General features: G+C 42.6%; 1 protein-coding gene across 1 annotated transcript in view; it reads right to left on the reverse strand.

Annotated features, from left to right (window-relative positions):
- Positions 1-26542, reverse strand: part of MINDY3 (MINDY lysine 48 deubiquitinase 3) — a 468791-nt gene that overhangs the window by 47636 nt on the left and 394613 nt on the right. Inside the window, exon 14 of the mRNA XM_030199997.1 lies at positions 5752-5839. Coding sequence (XP_030055857.1) covers positions 5752-5839 — 88 coding nt within the window. The remainder of the gene's footprint in view (positions 1-5751; positions 5840-26542) is intronic.

Raw genomic sequence — 26542 nt, forward strand, 5'->3', positions numbered from 1 at the left:
TTGACATAAATCGGAAGATGGACGTCCATCTCCCAGGGACGTCCAAATCGGTATAATCGAAACCCGATTTATGACGTCTCCAACTGCACTCCGTTGCAAGGACGGCCAAAGTTCAAGGGGGTGTGTCAGAGGTGTAGCAAAGGCGGGACTTGGGCGTGCCTAATACTTGGACATCTTTGACCCATAATCGAAAAAAAACAAGGACACGTTTTCACCCGGACCTGTTTTTCTTACAACTAAGGCACAAAAAGGTGACCGAAATGACTAGATGACCACCAGAGAGAATCGAGGATGACCTCCCCTTACTCCCTCCCACCCTCAAAAAACATCTTAAAAAATATGTCGTGCCAGCCTCTAATGTCATACTCAGGTCCATGACAGCGCATTCAGGTCCTTGGAGCAGTTTTAGTGGGTACTGCAGTGCACTTCAGACAGGTGGACCCAGGCCCATTCCCCCCCACCTGTTACATTTGTGGAGGGAGCAGCGAGCTCTCCAAAACCCACCACAAACCCACTGTACCCATATATAGGTAGTGGTGTACAAATGCTGGCTTCTCCCACGACCAAATGGCTTGCATTTGGCCTTTTTTGACATGGACATCTTTGGTTTCGAAAATCGCCGAAAGTCAGAAACATCCATGTCTAAGGACATCCAAATTTAAGGATTTGGACGTTTCTGATGGTATTTTCGAAACGAAAGATGGACGTCCATCTTGTTTTGAAAATACGGGTTTCCCTGCCCCTGGATTTCGCCGATTTGCAAGGACGTCCAAATCACAACTTGGACATCCCTTTCGAAAATGCCCCTCCACTTGATTTTGCCTCCAACGCAATCTTTTTTCCAAAGTCTCTCTTTGCCTTCCTTATCAGCTCTTTGCATTTGACTTGCCGTTCCTTATGCTGTTTCTTATTATTTTCAGTCTGTTCCATCTTCCATTTTCTGATACTTTTTCTTTTAGTTCTAATAGCTTACTTCACCTCACTTTTTAACCATGCCAGCTGTCGTTTGGTCTTCCTTCCTCCTTTTTTAATACACAGAATATATTTGGCCTGGGCTTCCAGGATGGTATTTTTGAACAAAATCCAAGCCTGATGTAAAATTTTGACCTTCACAGATGCTCCTCTAAGTTTTTTTTTCCACTGTTCTTCTCATTTTATCATAGTCTCCTTTTTGAAAGTTAAACGCTAACTTATTGGATTTCCTGTATGTACTTACTCCAAAGCCAATATCAAATCTGATCATATTATGATCACTGTTTTCAAACGGCCCCATCACCATTACCTCCTGCACCAGAGCATGCTCTCAACTAAGGACTAGGTCTAGAATTTTTCCTTCTCTTGTTGGATCCTGTACCAGCTGCTCCATAAAGTAGTCATTGATTTTGTCAAGGAATTTTACCTCCCTAGCATGCCCTCATGTTACATCTACCCAGTCAGTATCAGGGTAATTGAAATCACCCATTATTATTGTGTTCCCCAGTTTGTTAGCCTCCCTAACTTCTGATAACATTTCTACATCCGTCTGTTCATCCTGGCCAGGTGGGCGTTAGTACACTCCCTATCACTGTCCTTATCTCCTTTACACATGGAATTTCAATCCACAGGGATTCCAAGATGTGTTTTGTTTCATGCAGAATTTTCAATCTACTTGATTCAAGGCCCTCCTTAATATACAATGCTACCCCTCCACCAATTCGATCCACCTTATTACTATGATATAATTTGTACCCCGGTATGACAGTGTCCCACTGGTTATCCTCCTTCCACCAGGTCTCAGAAATGCCTATTATATGTAATTTTTCATTTAATGCAATATATTCTAACTCTCCCATCTTATTTCTTAGGCTTTTGGTATTTGCATATAGACATTTCAAACTATGTTTCTTGTTCCTATTTACATCTTACTCATTAGTTGACAGTGTCAATTTGCAATGTTTTGTCTGATTTTTACTTAAGGTCACCTCATCTACTAAGGTCTCTTTTTCAACTCACTATGCGATTAAACTACAGTGTAGTAAATTTTAAAAAAATCGGAGAAAATATTTCTTCACCCAACGCATAATTAAACTTTGGAATTTGTTGCCGGAGAACGTGATGAAGGCGGTTAGCTTGGCAGAGTTTAAAAAGGGGTTAGACGGTTTCCTAAAGGACAAGTCCATAAACCGCTACTAAATGGACTTGGGAAAAATCCACAATTCCAGGAATAACATAGGAATAACAATTCCAGGAATACATAGAATGTTTTGTACGTTTGGGAAGCTTGCCAGGTGCCCTTGGCCTGGATTGGCCGCTGTCGTGGACAGGATACTGGGCTCGATGGACCCTTGGTCTTTTCCCAGTGTGGCATTACTTATGTACATGTCAAATTGTGTTTTTTCCTTGCATCTACAAGTTGCTTTGAAGTTGAGGGGCATAATTTGCATCCTTTACTCTGTTCTCCTGTTAAACAGTCCTGGCTTTCTTTTACCATTATTGAAACCTCTCTATTGGGATTCCTTAAAGATCCTGTTTCAATAGTATCCTCCAAGTATACGCCACACCAAACTATGTGCTCCTGGGCAAGCATCAGCTTTCCCCCCCATTTTAGTTTAAAATCTGCTCTCTCTCCTTTTTAAGTGCTAGCGCCAGCAGACTGGTTCCATCCCAGTAAAGTGGAGTTCATCCTTTCAGAACAGGCTCCCCCTTTCCCAGAATGATGCCCATTTCCTAACAAATCTAAATCCCTCATCCCTGAACCATCATCTCAACCATGCATTGAGACTTCTGAGCTTTGCCTGCCTTTGGGTCCTGCGCGTCGCACAGGGAGCATTTCTGAAAATGCTACCTGGAGGACCTCGATTTCAGCTTTCTACCTAAGAGCCTAAATTGGCTTCCAGAAACTCCATCCCACATATTCTTATGTCACTGGTACCCACATGTATCAAGACAGCCGGCTCCTCCCCAGCACTATCTAAAATCTTATCTAGGTGACGCTTGAGGTCCACTACCTTCGCACCAGGAAGGCAAGTGACCAGGCAATCCTAATGTCCATCAGCCACCCATCTATATACATGTCTAATGATCAAATCACTAACTAGAACAACTGTTCTAACCATTCCCTGTTGGGCAGAAGCTCATGGAGAGACATTCAATTGTTGAGAAATTATATGTATGTGCTTGATGCAAAGAGCTCCTATCTCTCAGAGAACGAGTCCATTCTCTTGAGGCTAGAGTAGCAGACTTGGTGGAGCTGAGGGAGACAGAGAAGTACATACAGGAGACCTACAGGGAAGTTGTAGAGAAGTCCCACCTCCAGTCTGGCAGCCCCTGTGATGCCTTGGAGGAGGGAGGTCTTCTAAAAGGCCAGCATCACCCTTGGGTCAAAAATTTACATCAGGCTTGGATGCTGTTCAAAAATAGCATCCTGGAAGCCCAGGCCAAATATATTCCGTGTTTTAAAAAAGGAGGGAGGAAGGAAGACTAGACAACAGCCGGCATGGTAAAAAAAATGAGGTGAAGGAAGCTAGAGCTAAAAGAAAACCCTTCAGAAAATAGAAGAAAAATTAGACTGAAAATAATAAGAACAGCATAAGGAATGGCAAGTCAAATGCAAAGCAGGCAAATATATGCCAAGCGCCTTCGACCTAGTAGACCACACAACACTAATGACGCTACTTGACAACATAGGAATAATTGGAGCAGTAGCAGCCTGGTTAAACAGCTTTCTAAAAACCAGGTCCTACCTAGTCAAGATGTCCAACCAGTTCTCAGCCCCCTGGATCTCTGAATATGGGGTGCTACGTCGTGCCATAGGGTTCCCCGATATCACCTATAGTATTCAATATATATATATATATATTTTGTTACATTTGTACCCCGCACTTTCCCACTCATGGCAGGCTCAATGCGGCTTACATGGGGCAATGGAGGGTTAAGTGACTTGCCCAGAGTCACAAGGAGCTGCCTGTGCCTGAAGTGAGAATCGAACTCAGTTCCTCAGGACCAAAGTCCACCACCCTAAGCACTAGGCCACTCCTTAGCAAAAAGCTGGAAAAAATTGGGATCTAACCCATTTATATATGCTGATAATGTTACCATCTACCTACCTTTCAACAACAACACCACCACCGACACACTGGATAAAGTTAAAAAAGGGAAGGACCATAAGGAAAACTGGGCCATAGCAGTCAAACAAACTAAATCGAGACAAAACCAAACTCCTGGTTTTATCCAGCGTGCACAAACCCACCAATTACCAAAACATCAAAACAGACCAATCGAAACACAACTAAAAATACTAGGAATTATTCTTGACAAACATCTGTCTCTTGAATCTGCAGTCACATCAAAAAGTTTCAAAACACTTCGGAAACTGAGAAAAATCAGAGACTATCTCCCCAGACAATCATTCTGTCTCATAGTTCAGATGCCGTTACTGTTCCACCTAGACTACTGTAATGCAGTATATGTAGGATGTAAAGAAAACTTACTAAAATCACTGCAGACCATCGAAAACACAGCAGCGAGATTGATATTAAAAAAAATATAAATATGAAAGAGCAACCTCATTACTCATAATGCTGTACTGCCTCATTATCAAGGCCAGACTATATTTCAAAACCAGCACAATCATCTACAAAATACTGTTTGGCATGTCTCCAGATTACATGCTAGATCTGATAACACTATCACCAAGAAATGCAAACCTAGAAACCAGGGGTTACTTACTACTCCATCTGCCCAACTGTAAAAACATATGCTACAAATCCATCTACAAAGCGGGATTCAGCTATCTGGGCACAAAATGGTGGAACTCAATTGCAAAGGTCATAAGGAACATCACAAACTACATCCAGTTCAGAAAAGAACTAAAGGCTAACCTTTTCAAGAAATTCTACGATTAATCCATGCACCCTAACAGTACTTCATTAATCATTCTGTAATAACACTGCACCAAACAACCTTGTAACTAAAATTCATCAATGTAATCTCGAATAACTGTTAAATGTAAGCCACATTGAATTGAAACTTATTTTGGGATAATTGTGGGATACAAGCATGAATCAATCAATACATAAATAATCAATCAGCTACATTGAAGCAGATGACACATGAACTGAGTAAAGATCAAGGACGTTGTGCGGCTAAGAACTATTTATGTTCTCGGGAGCTCCATAGCCTATCAGTATTTTCCTGTTGAAATTGTTAGCATTTTTTCACTCTGTCTGATTATAGGGTAAGTGGAGTTTTTTTTTCTTGATCAGTGATCAATACCCATCAGTGATGGGTTTTGACCTTAAGCTTTATACTTGAATGAGGAGCTGTGGTTTGCTCACTGAGGTCTTTTTTTTCTCCACTTTTTTGTAGACATTGCATTATATATCAGCCACAGTGACAGCGCTATACATCTATATAGAAACCTGATTTTTGTTTTTGAAATGCATCTCTGAATAACATGGTGTTTAGCTGGTAGCAATGGAGAGCCGTCTTGTACAATATCACAGTTTTCCATCATATTGCTCTTAAGTGTAAGTAGATGGAAGTGGTTTGAAACTAGCTCTGGGAGCTTCAATGCAAAATTATATCATCAAGAAAGCTCCAGGCTAATAACTGTCACTTGCCAAAACTGCTTGAAACAATTTGTACAGGATCCTCTAGCACAATTTTGATAAATGCTAAAATGTTATTTATCCAGGAGTGTTCAGTATGTTGGTAGCAAATAACCACAGAGAAAGGATGAAAGAAAAAAAATATGTAAGAAAAGACTAATACCTGTTCAGGGAAAAATTCTTGGAGAAAGGGATTTAGTAATATGATTCCTAGTCCCTCTGGGTCTAATTTGATTTTCATGAGGTTTACACTAAAAAGCAAAAACAGGACAGAAAAGAAATGTATGAGCACAAAACATTTTAGGTTTGCATGTTTAAACTATGTGATACCATAATACTTAGGGCTGCCAAGAATATTGAGGCTGTTCTATTTTAAGTCTTAATGACAAATACACAGGAATGGAATCTCATGTGCCAAAATCTAATTATTTTAAAACAGAATAATCTGTTACTATTTAAGACAAAAGTACTGATGTTAGTTGGTAGACTGCTCCTTATTAGGTAAAATCTTTTCCAAGAAAGATTAGTGTCTACAAATCTGAGGGTGAGACACAACAGATACACTTTACATGAATAACAAGGTTTTTAAACATATTAATCCAAACTAAAAACATGCTCTGGTTGTCCTTAAAATCACAGCAATAGAGTAATATATCTAACATGGACTGCACGGGAAACTGAAAAGCAAACATTAAGGGTACCTTTTACTAAAGCTTAGTGTGTGCTAAATGCTGCACATCCTATTTTATACCTGTGGGCCAAGTGGCACTTAGTGGATACTAATGTCTGTTATCATGCCCTAAGCTTTAGTATAAGGGCCCCTTAATTTTTAACTGCTCATACTGGTGAACTATATGCAAATACTGCAAACTCCACAGAGTGAATAGTATATGGGTTACTTTCATTTTGAAAGCTATCCCAGGAAAACTACATATTTATACCTTCCAAATTGAGCGGATATATTTTATGACTGAATTTGACATGTACATAAGATATACACCCTGCCCTGGAAATGCCTCCCTCTGTAGTTCACGACTTGAACATTTAACTGCATATAGGGCATGCAATATTACACAAGCCCATTTCCATCTGTGGAAACTACCCTTAAAACACCAGAGAGAAAGCAAAGGAAAACTTTGGCATGTTCAGTGACTCACTAATTAGGATGCTCAGTTATTTACATATAGTTCATATGTGGTCTGTACACATGAACAACACAGTTAAATACTCGTAAGCAAAAATAACCAACAAACCAACAAAACACACATCTAAATATTATCCTTAATGAAAGTGGCAAAAGAGAAGATTTAAGAAACAATAATATTTATTTTTCTTAAAGTAATAACAATTTTTATTGATGACAAGTCAATACAAATAAGTTGTCAACCATGAACAAACTTTTTTCCATATCACTTTAAACAATATAAGGAAGGAAACCTGTATAGTCATCATTTTATAATTTCCCATCCCCCTCCCCTACCTGCTCATCTTTACACATTTCGTATTGAATATACTCTTTTAGTCATAGTGCAAATTAACATAATCAACTTCCAAAACATTATACCTGGTTATATCATTTCCAATTTATAATTGCTCATTACCTCGTACAATATTTTGATCTTTCTACTCCCCTCCCCTTCCCCTAGAACCCCCACCTTTTCCCCTCTCCCCTCCCATTTCAGTTATTGAAGGTCATATGTACTATATAACTATAACATTCCTGTCAGACTTGTCTGACTTCCAGACCGTCACGAATGAGATTGTACTAGCAAGAAATCTCAACATACTGTAACAACCATTCCCCCCCCCCCCCTTTATAGATTCCATCACTGAGCATCGATGCCTGATTCGACAATTCTGCTCTACATTCCACTCACACACATTCCATGCGCACCCACTAACCTAAGGTATTCAGAACTTGACTCCGCGCTCGTGGGGATATTTTGTGTATATACGCCCCCCAAATTTTTATAAACCGTTGCCGCCTCTTCGGTGAGGTACGGGCATCCTGCATTTCCCATAACATAAGTTCATGCAACTTGTTTCTCCAATACGAGGGGCCCCTATCCCCTGTCCAGCAATTAAGAATGAATTTTTTCCCCAGAATACACAGTTTACTGAGGAACATCTTTTCTTCTAATGTTCCCTTATTCCATGTCATCATAGAAATCAGTATCATCCCCTCAAAGGACATGGTCACTTGATAACCTAGGACCCAGCTGAAAATCAGGAGAGAGCTGACCAAAACCCCTGTATCTCTCCACATTGCCACATACCATGGCAAAATGATGCATTTACTTCTGCACATTTAGGGCACTCACTTGTTTCCACCACACCTGCGTACCAGGCCTGTTTCACTGAAAAATATGCCCTGTGTACAGTTCGAAAATGACATTCTTGCAGTTCCGCACTGTGTACCACCCTCACACCTCCCTTGAGCGCTGCTAGAATTTTGCCTTCCACTATTCGGCTCCCCACATCCTGGCTCCATCTTTCAGCAACCATCTTAACATCTCTTTTAGGTTGTTTCCCCTCCAGTGCTCTGTGAAACCAAGATACTGAGATTTGTCCCGCTGCATCCCCAGTCAAAAAATCCTGGATTTCTTTCTCAAATCCTGGTAGTAGGCTTGCAGTGGGGAGACTATGTATATAGTGAGAGAGCTGATGATAAGCTAATTTTGCTAATAGTCCCCCAGCGCAATGCCTCTCAAACTCAGAATAAGGCATGACCGTCCCATCCTGTAAAAAAAAAAAATTCCCAAAAGTGTCACTCCCTGTTTCCCTAGATCCCTAAAAAAATTTTATTTTCCCTCCCAGGTGAGAATTCCACATTACCTACAATGGGCAACATTACACTGCTCTCTGAACTGTGCCCCAAGATCTTTGTTATCTCTTTCCATAGATATCTTAGGGGTTGCAAGAGCAGGCTATGTTTTACCTGTTGTGGGATCTTTCCAGTTTTTGCATGTATTAAGTAGTGGAGGAGTGGCCTAGTGGTTAGGGTGGTGGACTTTGGTCCTGGGGAACTGAGGAACTGAGTTCAATTCCCGGCACAGGCAGCTCCTTGTGACTCTGGGCAGGTCACTTAACCCTCCATTGCCCGCCGCATTGAGCCTGCCATGAGTGAGAAAGCGTGGGGTACAAATGTAACAAAAAATAAAAAATAAATAAAAAAAATTGAGGTGCCAGGGACTAAAATACTTATTTTCTAATTGTAAGTCTGTAAATGTGCTTGTTCCCATAATCCAATCTCTTAAGTGTCTTAGGAGACATGCTTGATTATAATATTCTTATGTCAGGCATCCCCAATCCCCCATTCGCCTGTGTCCCCCTAATGTATTCCCATTTGAGTTTTGCCTTCCTTCCTGCCCAACAAAATCGGGCTACCTGCCTCTGGTGCGCCTTCAAATCTTTTTTCCATAATCGTATTGGCAGTACCTGTAGCGTATATAGCCATTTCGGAAATACCAACATTCGATACAAATGAATCCTACCCACAAGTGACAGTGGTAGAGAACTCCATTTAGCCAGCTGCTCCTTCGTGTCTCGCAGTAGTTGGGGGATATTGATGTCATAAATCTGTATGGGATCTAATGTTATTTGAATGCCCAAATATCTAAAAGTCTCTGTCGCCCACCGTAACGGGAATTGTACCCATTCCTCCCTCCTAACCTCTGGACTCGCCAATGCCTCGATTTCATCAGATTTAAGTGAAATCCGGGAAAAATCTCCATATTCCTTTATGCTTTCCATGAGGTGTCCCAGAGAGCTCCGGGGGTTCGTCAGCAAGACCAGCAGGTCATCCGCAAATGCTGCTATTTTAAATTCTCTATCTCGGATAGGAACCCCCGTTATGTCAGCGTTATTACTTATCTCCCGTATCAACGGGTCCAGTGTTAAAATAAAAAGAAGTGGTGAGAGAGGGCATCCCTGGCGTGTTCCTCGACCAATAGGGAACCAGTCTGAAACAGAACCATTAACAAGGATTCTCGCTCTGGGTTCAGTATACAAAGTTCTGAAAGCTTGTAGAAAGAATCCACCCATACCATATGCTTTAAGTGTTTCAATCAGGAATCCCCAATCCACCCTATCGAAAGCCTTTTCGGCATCAAAGCTAATTAACATTGTTGGTATCTTTTCCCCTCTGTGTTTCCTCTAGCGCTAGTATTATCCTCCTCATATTCTTTACTATTTTCCTGCCCCTTACAAATCCTACTTGCGGGTCTTCTACTAGAGAGGGGAGGTATCTGGCCAACCTATTAGCCAGCAATTTAGCCACAAATTTGGCTTCTGAGTTTAAGAGTGAAATGGCCTGTAAGACTCTGGGTATTGGGCCAATTTGCCTGGTTTTAGCAATACCGTTATGTATGCTTGATTCATATGTAATGGCATTGATCCCCGTTGAACAGTTATGTTAAAAACCTCGGTCAATATTGGGCTAATTTCTGCCTGCAACAACTTATAGAACTCATTCCTTAGCCCATCAGGACCCGGTGCCTTCCCTATAGAGCTCTGTTTAATTACCCACGTTACTTCATCTACAGTGATATCTGCATTCAGCACTCTCAGTTCCTCAGCATCTAATTGGGGTAGTTCAACTTAAATGGTTAATTAAATAACAAGGGAACATGTAAAAACACTGTGAGATATGTGTGAATGCAATGTGAGAATGTGAGTTTTGAGGGTAGAGGTATTAGGCACAAGTAATAAAATAAAAAACAAGTTTAAGATATTAAAGGTGTAAGGAGTACTTTATATAAGTAGTTCAACACTGGCCAGATAAGCCTCGCTAGGTGTGACCAGATCCTTTTGTGGTTTATATAGCTGAGTAAAAAACTCTTTAAAAATTCCCGAAATTTCATTATCTTTATTGTGCACGTGACCCGTGCTGATCTTTTAATGTGAGTATTTTCTGACGACCTGCTTTCCTACCCATGATCCTCGCCAAGAATCCCCCTCCTTTATTCGCAAACTTGTACAGCTGGTATTTATAGTAGGCCATAGACTTTCGAGCTGTGCGATGTAGCAATTCAATAAGACTCTGCTGCACCTCTAATAACTGCACCTTAAGTCTCTGTGAGTTGTCTATACTATATTGTCTCCGTAATTTGGTCACCCTCCTCTCCAACCGAAGGATTTCCTGTTTCCTCGCTGCCCGCTTGAAACTCGTGTAAGCTATGATCTCCCCCCCTAAGCACTGCCTTAGCTGTCTCCCAATAGAGCACTGGATCTACCCTATGATTCTCATTGTCTTTGCTAAAATCTTTCCAGCACTCTATTAGGTGGGATAGGAATTGACTGTCCCGATACAGCCAGGTTGGGAATCTCCACACGTAATCCTCTTTTCTCCCCCCTTCCAACTGCAGCCTCATCAGTACCCAGGCATGATCTGATATCATTATGGGTCCTATTTTTGCTGTTTCTACCTGCGTGAACAGATCTCCAGTTACAAATATATAATCAATACGAGATAAAGAGGCATGGGCCCTTGATAAACGGGTATAGTCCCTCTCTAGAGGATTTAAAGTTCTCCACACATCTACTACAGCAAACACCTCTTCCAACACTGCTATACCCCTCCCAGGTCTGGCCAGTTCCCTCCTCGAAGGATTAGACCTGTCCAATGCCGAGTCCGCTGCCTCATTAAAGTCTCCCCCCATTATGATTGGGACCTCTCCTAGCCCCTGCATTGCTCAAGTAAATTGTTTATAAAACTGTTTTTCATATGTGTTAGGGGCATAGATGTTACAAAGCATGACCGGCTGTCTGTCTAATATTATGGATGCTAGCACATATCTGCCCCAGGCGTCTCTTACCACTTTGATAACCTTCACATGTATACCTTTGCGCACTAATGTAATTACTCCTCCTTTCCCCCCTACTGCTGGGGATTCAAAAATTTCTCCAACCCACCAGCGTTTCAATTTAGCATGTTCTACTACTGTTAAATGCGTCTCCTGAAGAAATGCAATTGATGCCTTTTGGTCATTAAGTGTTTTTAAAATTTTTTGCCTTTTAATGGGCGAGTGGATGCCCCCTACAGTCCAAGTTATAGCATGTAACGAAGTCATGTAATCCCTACCTGTCATTGCTTCCATACCATCTTCCAACAATCATGCCTGCGAGGTGTCCCAGCCACCACCTCCCCAGCATTTTCTTCCAGTCCTTCCACACTCCATTATCGTTCCAGACATCCCACTCAGTCTCAGTACATACACTCAGATAACTTGCATCCCTTCCCATGCCCACCCTTACGCCACCCCCCTGCCCCCTACTGCTTCCCGTCCCTCCCTTCCCCCCCTTCCCCATCTATCGCACTTCCGGGTACCCCTCATACCCTGGACTTCTCTCGCCCTTTGAAGCCCCTAAATATCTGTAGCCATCTTATCCCTTAGTCCCTCGCCCCTCAGGGAAACCTTTCATCATGTAAACCGGCAACCCAGATATACCCAGGTCCGGCCAGATAGTGGGGTCACCTTGGGGTTATACCTTGTCACCTGTAACTATTAAACATCAATGAATTAAATCCACAACTAGGGCGTCCAGCACAACTTTACCATATCTAACATATCCAAAGCCCAATATCCCCTCTCCCCCAAGCTTAAAGAGCCTAGGGGAGAGGCTTCCAAATGTCCTGCTCCACTCATGTCCTGCACAAGGGTCATGTGTCTGATTCTTTCATTTCCACATCCAAGAACTGCTGGGCCTCTTGAGCATTTTGGAAGGAGCGCCATTGGTTTCTATGTTGAATCTTTAGGATGGCTGGGTAGAGCAACATGAATCTGGTATTCTTGGTGGCCAGTGCCGAATATATTGGATGAAAACGGCGTCTTTGTTCTTGTACCCCTGCCGAATAGTCCTGGAAAATCTTAATCGGGGACCCCTCATATGTAAGGGAGTCTCGCTTCAGTCTAAAGCCCCTTAGGATCTCTTCCTTGTGCAGATAGTTAAGCACTTTAATGATGACTATTCTTGGTCTCTGCATGTTGTGCTGCTAGCGTCCCAGCCTATGGGCTCGCTCAATACACAGCTCTCCTCGGCTATCAGAAAGAGCCAATTCTCTTTTCAACCATTGTTCTAACATTTGTCCGAGCGACTTTTCCGGGATCTTTTCAGGTAGGCCCACAATTCTCAAATTACATCTCCTGGCTCGGTTTTCCATGTCCTCTATTTTTTCTTGTTGTGATTTGAGCTGTGCTCTAAGTCTTGCAATCTCCTGTGAGTTCTGCGAGCAAGAGTCCTCTGTTGCTGCAATCCGATTTTCGGCTTCTCCCACTCTCTTCTCCGTTTCTGCCCCAGAAGATTCCAAGTTTTTCAATTGTCCGGCCAGTAAGTCAAATCGTGGACTTAGGGCCGCACTCACCGCTGCTGTTATTTGCGCCAATTGTTTATCAGTAAATTCTCCCACCAGTACACTTTTCGTATCTGCCATTTTATGGCCAAGTTTAGGGGGTGAAACTTTATCTTTATCAAATTTTGTTCCTCTGCGAGTGGTTCCTGATGGCATGGACTTCAAGTATTGCTCCATACACGTAGTAAACAACTCACATGCGACCACCTCGCGCTTTAATGTCCCTCAGCTATTACTTATTGGTGGGTCTCAGCCAGCACTTCTTCAGGACTTAGGCCCGCAATTACTTTGTGGAGATACACTCAATCTTCAACTCTTGGCCCCTCGTATCAGTTATACAATTTCTGGTTCTCCTCCTAGGTCTGGAGCATGCATACCAATTACTTTGATGCCAGTCCACTCAGTAACTTCTGTTTTCCCCTCTCTTCCCTTCAGATCTGGGAGATTAATTACAAGTTCCTCAGTCTAATGATGTAAAGCTCATCTCACCTTTGAGTTGCGGCGTTTCTGTCCCTCGGGCCCCTTAAATTCGCTCTCCTCACCTGGCATCAATGTTGGGCTCGCCAGCTCCTCAGCCCTGCCTCATTGAGGACGCTGTCTTTTGGGTCTCGGATCCTTATCGTATGCCTCCCGCAATCTCGAGCACTTTCCCCCTCCTGGCTGGTCGATCTCCTCCCGTGTTCACCACCTAGGATGGCCGTTATGAGCTTTGTGTTCCGGCCGCCGCCATCTTGTATAGTCGCACTTTTAATTCCCGTGTTGCTTATCTCTTGGGAAAGGTGGGATCGGCGTTGATATGGCCGCTCTTAAGTTTTCTGGGCCCCTGCCAATCTCCGACCTACATTTGGTCTTTCTTGATCGGGTTTGGCGCTTCTAAAATCGGGGCTTCATTCAGGCGGACGGGAGCTCACAACGCGACGTCCATCCCGCTCATATTTATTTTTCTTTATTCCATTTCTGTGTTGAAAACTTCTTCATTTATAATATAATCAGACTACTCATTTTCAGAATTTCTGAGATAACACTGTGAAAACCTCCCACAAAGGTGGAGAAACTAGATCCGCTACGAGGGTAAAGATAAAAAACAAGAAAGTAGTGTGATCAACACGACACTTCCAAAACACCGTGGCGATGAGTAATAGATGATAATACTTTATTAAAAAAACAATTTAAAAAAAAACTCAAAAGATTCGACACGGAGCCATGTTTCGGTGAACACCTGCCTCAGGAATCTGTTTGTTGTGTAAGCCAATGAATGGAGCAACATAAGCGAAGAAACCAAATCAAACCTTTAAAAAGACTAGTGATAGGTGAGTGCGCCAAGCATAAGCTTGAAATGACAACAGAGACCGTGACAAGAGTCAGCCACAGTAGTGCAGAACAAAAAACGCAGCGTTTTTTGTTCAGCACTACTGTGGTTGACAAGGTCGGTAGGGTTTCTGACACCCTCCTGCAGTCTATTAGTCTGCACCCCTACCCACCCAGGGGTGGGGTCACTGTGGCTCTGACCCTACAGTAGCCACACCCTACAGTAACCACACCCCTTTAACCGGCCATGGTGCATATAAACAGGCATCACTGAAAATATTACACCAGTATAGGAGAAGAAAAATAACTTTTTTTTTCCATTACAAATAATTTCTGTAAGCTGTTACAGCTCTAGTATACCCAAAATGACACAAACCAAATTAGCATACAGACCAGGAATTAGGAGAACAGTCTTGCCAAACCTGAAACAATATGTTATCAAAAATCGCAGAACCTAACAAACAGATCCCTATTCATACACTTGGCCTTGAAGTCACACATGCAGAACAGAGATAGCCCCTCTTCAAATTTTAAACTGAAATCCTAAGAAGCTAGACTCTGCATGCAGCACAATACCAGAAAACAGAAAGAAACACATTGCTATACATTGCAAAATAAGACAGCAGATGTAAATTCTCAAATTGGACATATTCCAAACACTAAAATGAAAATAACATGATTTTTTCTACCTTTGTTGTCTTGTGACTTTGTTTTTCTGATCATGTTGGTCCCAGTCTCTGATTCTGCTGCTCTCTGTTTTCTTAACTCCGTTTTATTTCTTTACTTTCCTCCTTTCTTCTTCATTTTTTGTCCTACATCCATAGGCAAAAGCTGGGTCCTCCGCAGACTTGACTGGAGGAGGTATAGAGTGGATCCAGCTTTTACCTATTTTCTCCATCTATGTGTAGTTTTTTTCCTCTTCCCTTTCCCTCATCTCCATTCAGTATGCATCTTTCTTCCCTTTCCTCCATCCATGTCCAGCATTTTTCTTCTCCTCCCTCCATCTATGTCCATCAATTCTCCTCTCTCTCTCCTCCCCTCCATCCATGTGCATCTCCTCCTCTGTCTTCCCTCCCCTCCATGTCCAGCATTTCTCCTCTTTCCCTTCCCCTCCATTTGTACGCATCTCCTTTGTCTTTCCTTCCCTCCATCCCTGTCCAACATTTCTCCTTTCTTCCTTCCCCTCCACTCTATCCATATCCAGCAATTCTCCTCTCTCCCCTCTGTCCATGTGCATCTCCTTCCTGTCTTCCCTCTCCTCCATCCTTGTCCTACATTTCTCCTGCCCTCCCCTCCATTCATCCATGTCCAGCAACTCTTCTCTCTTCCCTGCCTTCTCCTCTATCCATATCCAGCAATTCTCCTCTTTCCCCTGCCCTCCCCTCCATGCCCAACGACTTCTCCTCTGCCTTCCCCTTCCATCCATGTCCAGCAATTCTCCTCTGCCCTCCCCTCCCATCCATGTCCAGCGATTTCTCCTCCCTCCCCTCCCATCCATGTCGAGTGACTGGCCCCAGCCCCCACCTGCCCTCCTTTTAAGCCCCCGAGTTTCAGCCCTCACCTGCCTGCCCTCTTCTCCCACAACAGCCCTCCTTTCCTTCCTGCTGCCCTGCCTTTAAAACTTTTATTTTCTCCGAGGACAAGCAGGCTGCATTATTCTCACACATGGGTCGATGTCCATATCGGGCTAGGAATCAGCATTTTGCCATAGCAAAGAAGAAAAAACTTTGCTAGAGTCTTCTGGTGCACGTGCACTGACTTTCCGCGTGAGCACGTACCTCAGTTACTTTTTTTCCGCGACGAGGTGAGGTAGGTTCCTCCTGTGCTCCTCGTTCTGGCCCGGGAAAGAGTTCTTCTGAAGAGTGATTTTTTTCACGTGTTTTCTACTCTCTACTTTGTTTTTCTTTAAAAAAAAAAAAAGAGCTTAGGATCCTTTTTCTTAAAGCCTCAGGGTTTTTTTCCCCCATTTTAAAGTTTCCTTTCTTTTTCAACACAGCCGGGTTTTTCTCCTCATTTTTGTGCCCCTTTTTATTGGCACAATTGAGTCTTTTGATTTCGCCGGAGCCGTTTTTCCTTCCATGTCATCGAGGACACCCAGCGGCTTCAGACGTTGTACTCGGTGCAACCGCACAATGTCAGGAACCGATACCCATTCCTGGGGTATCCAGTGCCTTGGGCCCAACCACAGCCCAGCTGCTTGTGCTCTGTGTCTTCGTATGAAGAAGTGGACACAAGTAGCTCGAGAAGCCAAAAGCAAGAAACTTTTTGGGGCTCAGTCCGGTCCTTTGACGGGAAGCATTGACGTCAGGAGCAGAGGTAATTGCTGCTGAGAGACCAAGTCGTGCTGGGAGTAGTGAGGTATCGAGTGGGTCTCCACCTGTCTTGAGGCCTCCTGCTATGCAGATCCCCCGGGACCGACCATCATCGGACCCGACCCCGAGGAGATGTGAGGATTCAACATCGGCATCGAGGAGCCTCGGTGACGGGCATCGAGCGAAAGTGAAGAAGCACTGTCACCGATCTCCTTCGACACATTGTACCGGGAGCTCCGGGGCATTGAAGGATTCGGCAACCAAGAAGCGTCAGCGCTGAGAGGATCGCTCCCCCTCCATACAGGAGGTGCCGATGCGTTGGTCTCTGAGCAGCCCGGTACTTGCTCCTGAACCTTAACTGATTCTGCCACTGGCTGCTCCACTGGCACCTCAGCCTTCTCCGATGGCGGCTCTCAACGAGCGCATCTGGGCCCTGATTCCAGAACTTCTGGAAGGACTGCTGCGCCAGTCTGCTTCAGTGTCGGGGGTGCTTGTGCCTTCCACACGGCCAGTTGCAGCGGCGTCTGGCCCTTTGCCTGCGGTAAGGTCTCCATCCTCAGTTCCACGTGCGGCACCTGTGTTCCTTTGACGTCAGTGGAGGAAGTTCACCGCAGTCCATGCGGGCATTGGCTTCTCAACATCGCCATCGAGGACGTTGATCCTTGGCATCGAGGCAGGCTCAGTCTCGGAGCTCCCTTAGGGAAGTGCTTTCCGATACTGAAGAGGAGCGTTCATGGGAGTCAGAGGAAGATCCCAGATACGTCTCCTCCTCTGACGTAATTTCCTTTTTTCTGCGAGGGTGGGACACTGAGAGGGAAAGGAAGGAAAGGGAAGACTGGAGCCGAGCCCAGTCTGCTGCTTTCACTGCCGCCGCTGCAACTTCAGGTAAAATAAAACTTTTAAAGGCAGGGTGGCAGGAAGGAAAGGAGGGCTGTTGTGGGAAGCTGAGGGCGGGGGGCAGGTGAGGATCATGAGGACCTCTCCCGGCAGCGGTATGCATGGCTTGTGGCGCCCTCTAGAGGTCAGCACCCCCCTGCCATGCTTACTGCGCTTACCGGGTTGCGCCAGCCCTGGTGGTTGACTCTTCTCACAGTCGCTAGTGTCATTTCAAGCTTATGCTTGATGCATTCACCTATCACTAAGTCTTTTTAAAGGCTTGATTTGGTTTCCTCGCTAATGTTGCTCCATTCATTGGCTTACACAACAGACTCCTGAGGCAGGAGTTGTTCATCGAAACATGGCTCCGTGTCGAATCTTTTGATTTTTTTAAAAAAATATTTTTTAATGAAGTATTATCATCGTCTCAATGGTGTTTTGGAAGTGTTGTGTTGATCACGCTACTTTCTTGTTTTTGACATAACGCTGTTACATTTCTTCAGTCAACTTTGTGTGAGTGTTTCCCCCCCCAAACTCTATTGTCAAGTGATTCTGCTATTATGAGTATTTTCCGTCACTACTAAAACAATTATAAGATCCTAGGCATTGTAGAAGCCAATCAGTAAGGATTATAAAAATAACAATTAAAATTTATATACTGCCTTCGTGCTAACTTCAGGACTAGGAGTTGGACATGTATTATAACTAGGGTGCTCATTTTCAAAAGAGAAAAATGTCTCATAAGTAGCACATGGATGTTACATAACAGCATAAATGTTGCCATAGTGGGACAAAGAGTGAAGGTCCATCAAGCCCACTATCCTGTTTCCAACAGTGGCCAATCAAGGTTTTTCAGGGGAAAACATCCAAGTCACAATTTTTGAAACTCAGATTTGAGATGTTTTTTCTGCAGTTCACCTAAATAGCAAGGGGGCACGTGGGGGAGTGTTTCAGATGGGCCCAGAAATTGGACATTTTTTTAGGGATAATCTAACAAGATAAAAACGTCTAAGGCAAATGTTGTGATGCAGTCACAACTAAGTCACAAAAAAGTGCCCTAACTGACCACTGGAGGGATTAAGGCATGACTCCCACCCCTTAAACCTCCTCCCACCCCTCCAAAGCAGAACATACCAGAATAGTGTATCTCACATGCATTTGTCAAAATTAATTGATTTTGACAGGTGGTATGCCCACTTCCGGGTTTTCAGCCAATCAGAACACTCCTAAGCACACCCACCCCATGTCCCCTTTGATGTCACTGCCCAAGCCACTCCCACTCCCTTGGATGCTGTCACCGGATATGGCATCTTGATCCCGCCTAAGCCCTGCCCCTTGCTTTGCCTTATTTGCATAGCCCCACCCCAAACAATACACCTTTTGCATAGCCCCCACTGTGAACTCCACCCCTTTGGTGATATCATCTATGCAGATGACGTCACAATCCACATTCCCTTCAGACATGACTTGACAAATAACCAAAGAAATAAATGACAGCCTGAACATCATGAACTCCTGGGCAATCTCATTCCAACTGAAACTGATCACTGAAAAAACACACTGCCTCTCTTCTCAACATAACAACTTCAAACCCACAACCTTAAACACCCCAGGACACACACTCCCTATCTTAGATGGCCTAAAAATACTCGGAGTAACTATCGACCGCAACCTCACTCTCGAGAGCCAAGTAAAAACGGTAATACAGAAAATGATCTACTCAATGTGGAAACTCAAACGAATAAAACCTTTCTTCCTGAGGGACACCTTTTGCAAACTAGTACAATCAATGGTCCTAAGCCATGCAGACTACTGCAACAGAATATATGCGGGATGTAAAGAACAACTCACTAAAAAACTCCAGACCGCCCAAAACACAGCAGCCAGACTGATATATGGTAAAACATGATTCAATAGTGCTAAACCCGTTCGAGAAAAGCTGCACTGGCTCCCAATCAAAGAACGGATCATCTTCAAAATCTGCACCTTAGTCCACAAAATCATCTACGGCATAGTCCCAGGGTAAATGACAGACCTCATTGATCTACCAACTAGAAACTAGACTCGGATCAGCATGATCATACCTAAACCTACATTACCCAAACTGTAGAGGGCTAAAATACAAAACAACTCACGCATCTAACTTGTCCTACATAAGCGCACAACTATGGAATGGACTCCCGCATGCAGTTAAAACAATACATGACCACCTAAACTTCAGGAAATCATTGAAAACCCACCTCTTCAAAAAGCTTATCCCACCGATCCAACATAAATCCCCACACCCAGCAACACAAGATAATCTATGATTGTACTGGATAATTTACTATCCTCAACCCCATGATGTCTGGAACACTCTACCTGTGACCTTAACACAACCTTGTATTTGTTATCAACCATAATGGCAATCACCACTACGATACTTTGTAAGCCACATTGAGCCTACAAATAGGTGGGCATCAGACGCAGGCACAGAAACTTGATCAGATCATTCAGCAAGCAATGACAGCGCAGGCGAGAAGAGGACTTCGGTTGTCGGGGGTCAGCACAGGTATGCAACGGCGGCGGGGGAGGGTTTCAACGGGAAGGGGGGGTCGAGAAGGTTGCGGCAGGGGGGTCCAGGGGTCAGTAATGCAGAGGGGGGGGGGGTGTTGAAATCGGAGGGAGGGGGGAGTCTGTAACTCTGTGGGAGGGGCATGAGGGGGCCTGGAACTGGAAGGGAGGAAGGAAGGGGGATCTGGAACTCGGAAGGAAGGGAGGGAGGGGGGCGTGGGTCTCAGAGGGGACAGAGTGAGACAGCGAGGGAGGGTGGGGGATTACCTTGCTAGTGCCCATTTCATTGCCTACCAAACGGGTCTTTTTTACTAGTTTGCAATATAGTGAATGTAACATTTGAAATATATGTCTGCTATTTTTATTGCAAGGGGAAAATTATTTTGTTTTTCTGGTGTTATCCTGCATGTCAGAGTCTGGTTTTGGAAGGTTTCAGTTGATTTCTTGTCTACATTTTTATTAGTTTATAATCAGTATTCAGGGTTCTTGTTTTGGGCTTAGGGGCTTGTGTACTATTTTCAATGCTACATTTTTATATGCTCCATGGCTAGTAAAATGGATGTGGCTAATGGGGTGTTTGGCTACTGTGGGGGCGGAGCCATAGTGACCCCGCCCTTAAGGTTTGCACGGTATGAGTACTGGCACCTTTTTTCCTACAAAAAAAAGCACTGGGCATAAATAAACATGTGGATAAAAGTAAGCCAGTTGATGTAGTGTATCTACATTTTCAGAAAGCTTTTGACAAAGTTCATCATGACAGACTCCTGAAAAAATTAAAAAGTCAAGGGACAGGAGGCAATGTATTTCTGTGGATTAGGAACTGTTTACTGGACAGAAAACAGAGTGTAGGGTTAATAGTGGACTGCCGCAGAGATCTGTACTGGGACCGGTGCTATTTAATATATTTATAAATGATCTGGAAAACAGAACGACGAGTGAGGTGATTAAATTTGCAAATGACATTTGGATGCCCAGTGTTCCAGTTTCCTAATAGTGGAAAATAGGTCTTCATGCAATTTTTCACAATCTGCATGTGTTTTTGACAATAGGGGGCTATTTTGTCAAGGGTTATTTTGTGGGAGGGGCCATTTTGTTAGGGGCTGATTTGTCAAAGGCTATTTTGTTGGGGCTTTTTTCTCAGGGCTATTATGTTGGGGTGCCGTTCTTATTCAATGCTACCAATCCCATGGCAAGCAGTGGCGTCCCCATGTCTGTCTCAACAACAGACTATGGACTTTTCCTCTGGGAACTTGTCCAGACCTGTTTTTAAAGCCAGATACACTGACACTAAAATGTGGATTTTAAAAGTACTGCTTGAGAATCCAGAAAATCCAAAAATCCAGACTGACCCGATCCCCTCTACTGTATGTCTATTCTTTTGTATGTAAGGCTATAGTCTCTGTGAGTAGTACAACACAGGACAAATAAAAATAGAAGTGACTTTTCTCCTGCACCGAAAAAAATGCAAAGATAACAAATGCTTATTCCCAAAGACATTTTTCAAGCATTAAAAACGGAAAGTAGTATTGGGGTGGTAGTGATCTCTTTTTCTGTGTGAGACTCTACAACAAGCCAACTTGTTTGTCTTTTCTAACAGGTGTATTGTGTTCTGCATCTGCAGTGCTGTCTTTTTAAAGATACAGTTCTTGCAATTTGTGGGGGTCTTTTACTAAAGCTTAGCACGAGTTATCTGCAGCAGGGCCCACAGGAATAAAATGGGCCATGCTGCAGATAACTCAAACTAAGCTTTAGTAAAAGATCCCTTGCATCCTGGAGGATAGTGCTGCTATTTTATGGCAGTCTTGTTACGTAGATTCTGAATATCTTTTTGCAAGATTTGTGTTACTTCACAAAGGGGCCCTTTTACCAAGGCGCGTCTAACGCACATCAATTTGGAACTACCGCCCGGCTACTGCGTGCCCCGGGCGGTAATACACGCGTCCAATACATGCACCTACAAAAGCACAGGCCATTTTTCGGTGCACCTTAGTAAAAAGACCCCAAAGTGTCTGGTTGAGAATGGATTTTGTGTTGCTGTTAGTGAGATGATATGACAATTTGAAATTTCTTTTTTCTTTTGTTTTGATAGGTTGTAAGGGGAAACATCCTAGCTCAACTTTGTATGTACTCCAGAATAACTTAGGGGTCCTTTTACAAAGCATTGGTAAGCCCAAAGTGGATTTATCACATGCTAACCCAGAATCACCACCAGCCCAATGCAGCCGCTGGTGGTAGTTCCAACTCGAGCATGCACCATTTCTGATGTGCTGCCCGGTTACCACGAGTACCCTTACCGCCACCTCAATGAGTGGCGATAAATGCTTCCCCCCTGCATGGCCACTTTTTTTAGGGGCATTTTACTTGCTGCAGAAAAAGGGCCCTGGCATGCGGAAAATACGGCCCCCACTGCTACCACAGGGCCCTTTTTCACACAGCTTGGTAAAAGGAACCCTTAATTTCTTGATGCTGACAGCAAGTTTAGTATGAATTTATGTATTTAATCACATAGAACATTAGTCCCAGATTTCTCACAAAGTAAATAAAGATTAAAACTTGTAAAAAAAACCTAAAACTGAATAACTAATTGCAATTACAGCTTGCAAAAGTAAAGCAAACTATTATACATTTTATCTTTCCCTTGAATTGTTTTTAAAATTAAATACAAAGACTTTTGTTTTGTCCCTTGTTCTGTTTTGGTCCTTGTCTACTCTTTATGAATTTATTTTCAACTGTAAACTGCTTAATCTTTGTACTGACTTTTTGGTATATCAAATAAAGTTGATAATTATGACGATTGTATTGTTCAATGTGACATGTACAGATAAACATTGTCATGTGAGTTATATTGATCTGTTTTTTTTTTTTTTTTCTTGTAGTACGGAGATGTACTGTTTTGGGGATTTTGGTTAAACGTATTTTCCTGTTATTGTTGAAAACTTTAATTAAAAAAAAAAATGAGAAAGGTTGAGAACCATACTGTATAGGGCAGTCACACACAGCCAGCCAGGTTTTCAGGATATCCATAATGACTATGAATGAGATAGATTTTTATAAAATAGAGGCAGTACATACAAATCTATCACATGTATATTCGTTGTGGAAATCCTATAAACTTGACTGGCTGGGTGTGTCCTGAGGTCTGGGTTAAGAACTCCTTATATAATGAAAACCCAAGGCTATTCCTACGTAAAGAAATCCCTAGTGTGTACAGATGTCATGCAAGTGGCTGTTTTGCGGATTTTTAAAAATGCTTTTCCTTTTTAATTTTCTGTATGAACTATATCAGACTTAAATGTACTGTCTGCCAAGCCATTTAGCTACATTTTGTAGAATAGCAAACAGTTTTATTTTCTATAACAGCATAATTTTAATTATAGAAACATAGAAATATGATGGCAGATAAGCACCAAGTGGCCCATTCAGTCTGCCCATCCTTAGTCACCACTAACTCTTTCTTTCCTAAGGGATCCCACATGCCTGTCCCACACTTTCTTAAATAATGACGCAGTCCTCGTTTCCACGACCCCAGCTGGAAGGCCATTCCACACATCTACCACCCCTTCTGTGAAAGAGTATTTTCTTAGATTCCTCCTAAGCCTATTTCCTCTTAATTTCATCATATGCCCCCGTATTCCTGAGTTTTCCTTCATTTGAAAGAGGCTCATCTCCCCTTGTACATTTCTTTCTCATGTTTATGTACAGCTACAAGGCAGTTTACAATAATAAAAATGTACATGTACATTGCAAACCACCCCCCCCCCACAAAACTCTTACAGTTGGATCAACATTCAAATGCTGCAGCATTGTTTTTCTCTTTATGCAAGTTGTTGCATATAAATTTATTCTGTATATTCAATGCTGCTATCCAGATAGAGAATGGTGCTGAATATTTGTGGAAAGTGGCAACTGCTGCTAGCTGTATGGTTAGTTTAAACTGTCATGGTAGGACAGCCTTTTTTGCTGGCCTAAATTTATTCACATAAGCTGCTGAATATCACTATCTGTCAAGTTAGACAGAATGCTCACGATTAGTTCTCACTCCACCCTGGTGCCATCTGGATACTGCCAAGGTAGTCTTAAGAATTTCAGTAGCGCTAGCTGAATATTCATGGACAGGGTTCTTACCTGTATAGTAGCTGCCACTTTATTGATATGTGCTTTTGAATAGTGACACAAATGAGTATAACCTAAAAGCAGCCATACCTTACATTGTTTATGGAAAACAAACTCATTAAGCATTTTCCAAATTCTAAAGAGGCAGACCTTTGCCAAGGGCCAACAGTGATTTTTCTACCCAGTATCTGCATCCTAACTCTGTGGCCACAAAGTTATTGCTTCTACCCAGTGAGGACACCAGCGTTACAAGATAAACAAATTCAAACCAAGCAAGCTATCCATTACCATGCAGCATTCACATATGCCCCTTTCTCCTTGCCAAAGGTGAAACAGGGGTTATATACACATATTTAAAGGTATTTAAGAAGAATTATTGTGTTTCTCCTACTGTTGCTTTAAATTATTTTATTTTCATTTTCTTTGAAGGGCTCACGACCAAATCTTCTTTCAGCTTTGACTATAGAACATTCAAAGGGCTCCACAGAATCATGTTATTTTGGCCTCTGAAGGGCAAATACTAGGAAAAATAATAGAATCCAATAGCAACGGTTTCAAAAGCAAATATGTAGTAGATATTTTCCAAGGTAGACAGAAGGGAGGAATACTCACCCCTCTCCTCAACTACCTCCCAATTCCCCACCCCCACCAAGATAACAATAAAATGTAGTTCAAAGAAGATATTCAGAGAACACAGGAGTTACCACTGTAGATGCTCTATTTAAGTCTCCACTACACAGGCATATCCACCATGTCCATTTTAACAAATGCAAACAGATTTTCTCATTCACTGGACTTTCAGACATAAATGTATTTATTTTTGCTAGAGACTGACAGATATCTGAGCCAGAGTGTTGTAGAAGTTAGGCAGTTCCCGTTATTTCTAAACAAAGTGCTTTTAACCTTTTAAACTTTTTATACTTGTGGAAAAGTAGAAAAACTGTGATAAAGCCGTTGGAACATTCCATTCCACATCTCTCTGCCCAACCTATGCTAGATAGCCCAGAATATTCTTTTGTTCTGCTTGGTCTTGGAATCTTATACTATGAAATATATAGGGTTGCCAATTTATGAAACATTGTTTAACTGACTGCCAGATTTTTTTTTATGTACACACAATCTGAAAGCATGCAAAAATAAATTATCATCCCAAGCCAACTTGTTGCCATTCTTTGGCTGATCTCTTTTATATGCTGTGCTCTTGCTGAAGATCTACCCTTTGAACAGCTTGTTTGTTATAAACCATAGTTTGCCCCCTAGACATACTCAACCCCTTTTGCATAATTCTTTCCAATTTTTGTGTTAGAAATAAAAGCACAAGATCACTGATAGTAGAAGTGTCAGTACCAAGCAACTATTTTGTACAATGTAGAGATAGATGATTCTCAGATAATAAAAAATGCGAAAGACCAAGAAAATGTGGCAGAGAGATAAAGAAATATTCTCAACTGTACAGAGTGCCACTAGTCATATTAAAAATGAATATCGGAGGGCACTTTGACATGCTGCTAATGTATATTAAATCCTAGAAGTGTAAGAGAATGACCTCAGAGCACGATGGAAGGTCAAGCTGAGAACTAGCAAAGATTAAGGTATCACATATACCATGGCTTAGGAATGAAGTTAATTTCTGTCATAAGTACAAAAGTGATCCATTCAACGATACTGACCAGAAGGGAAACCAGCAATCATGTAAATTCAGGCTGCCTCTCATCGCTTGCTTCTCTGAAGGATGACAGACCTTTCTTCACCATATTCAGACTGAGCTGCAGGATCCTAATAGTCCCTGCCTCCCGTCCCTCCACTTAACTTGCTGCACTGTCTATTACAGTACCTCCCTCAAACATTCTATTTCAACAGTCCCTAGCCCCCACATACTATACTACACTGTACCCACTGGCCCAACCCGCCTTTGTACTCGCAATATTCAGTTATCACTATAACGACTGCACTGTGTCTAAGACCTTCACCTTGCTTGGCATCATTACTGCACACAATGCCCCTCACTCTACTCCCCATAGACCACTTCCACACATGCTTAACAGTTGCTGCATCATTCACATTCAAAAAAGCAATATGATAATTATTTTTAAACAAATTTGGGATATATCCACCACTTCAAGCCACTTCTGAATAATATACCCTTCTCCCTAAGCTGTCTCCTTCCTGTGCATTCCATCCCCTCTTTCTCCCATCCCACAAAACCAATCTGACATCAAGTCTGCAACACAGCACTGTTGTGGAAAATTGTGAGATTATTTATTTTATTTATTTATTGCATTTGTATCCCACATTATCCCACCTCTTTGCAGGCTCAATGTGGCTTACAATTTGTCGTAGATACTGGAAATAGAAGAGAATATACATTTGGTTTTACAGAGGGTTTTGGGTTACATGGTGGGGAAGTACATGGTTGTATTAAAGCAAAAGCCATTATAAGA

This window comes from Microcaecilia unicolor, chromosome 1, assembly GCF_901765095.1.
Source record: "Microcaecilia unicolor chromosome 1, aMicUni1.1, whole genome shotgun sequence".
NCBI classification, from domain to species: Eukaryota; Metazoa; Chordata; class Amphibia; order Gymnophiona; family Siphonopidae; genus Microcaecilia; species Microcaecilia unicolor.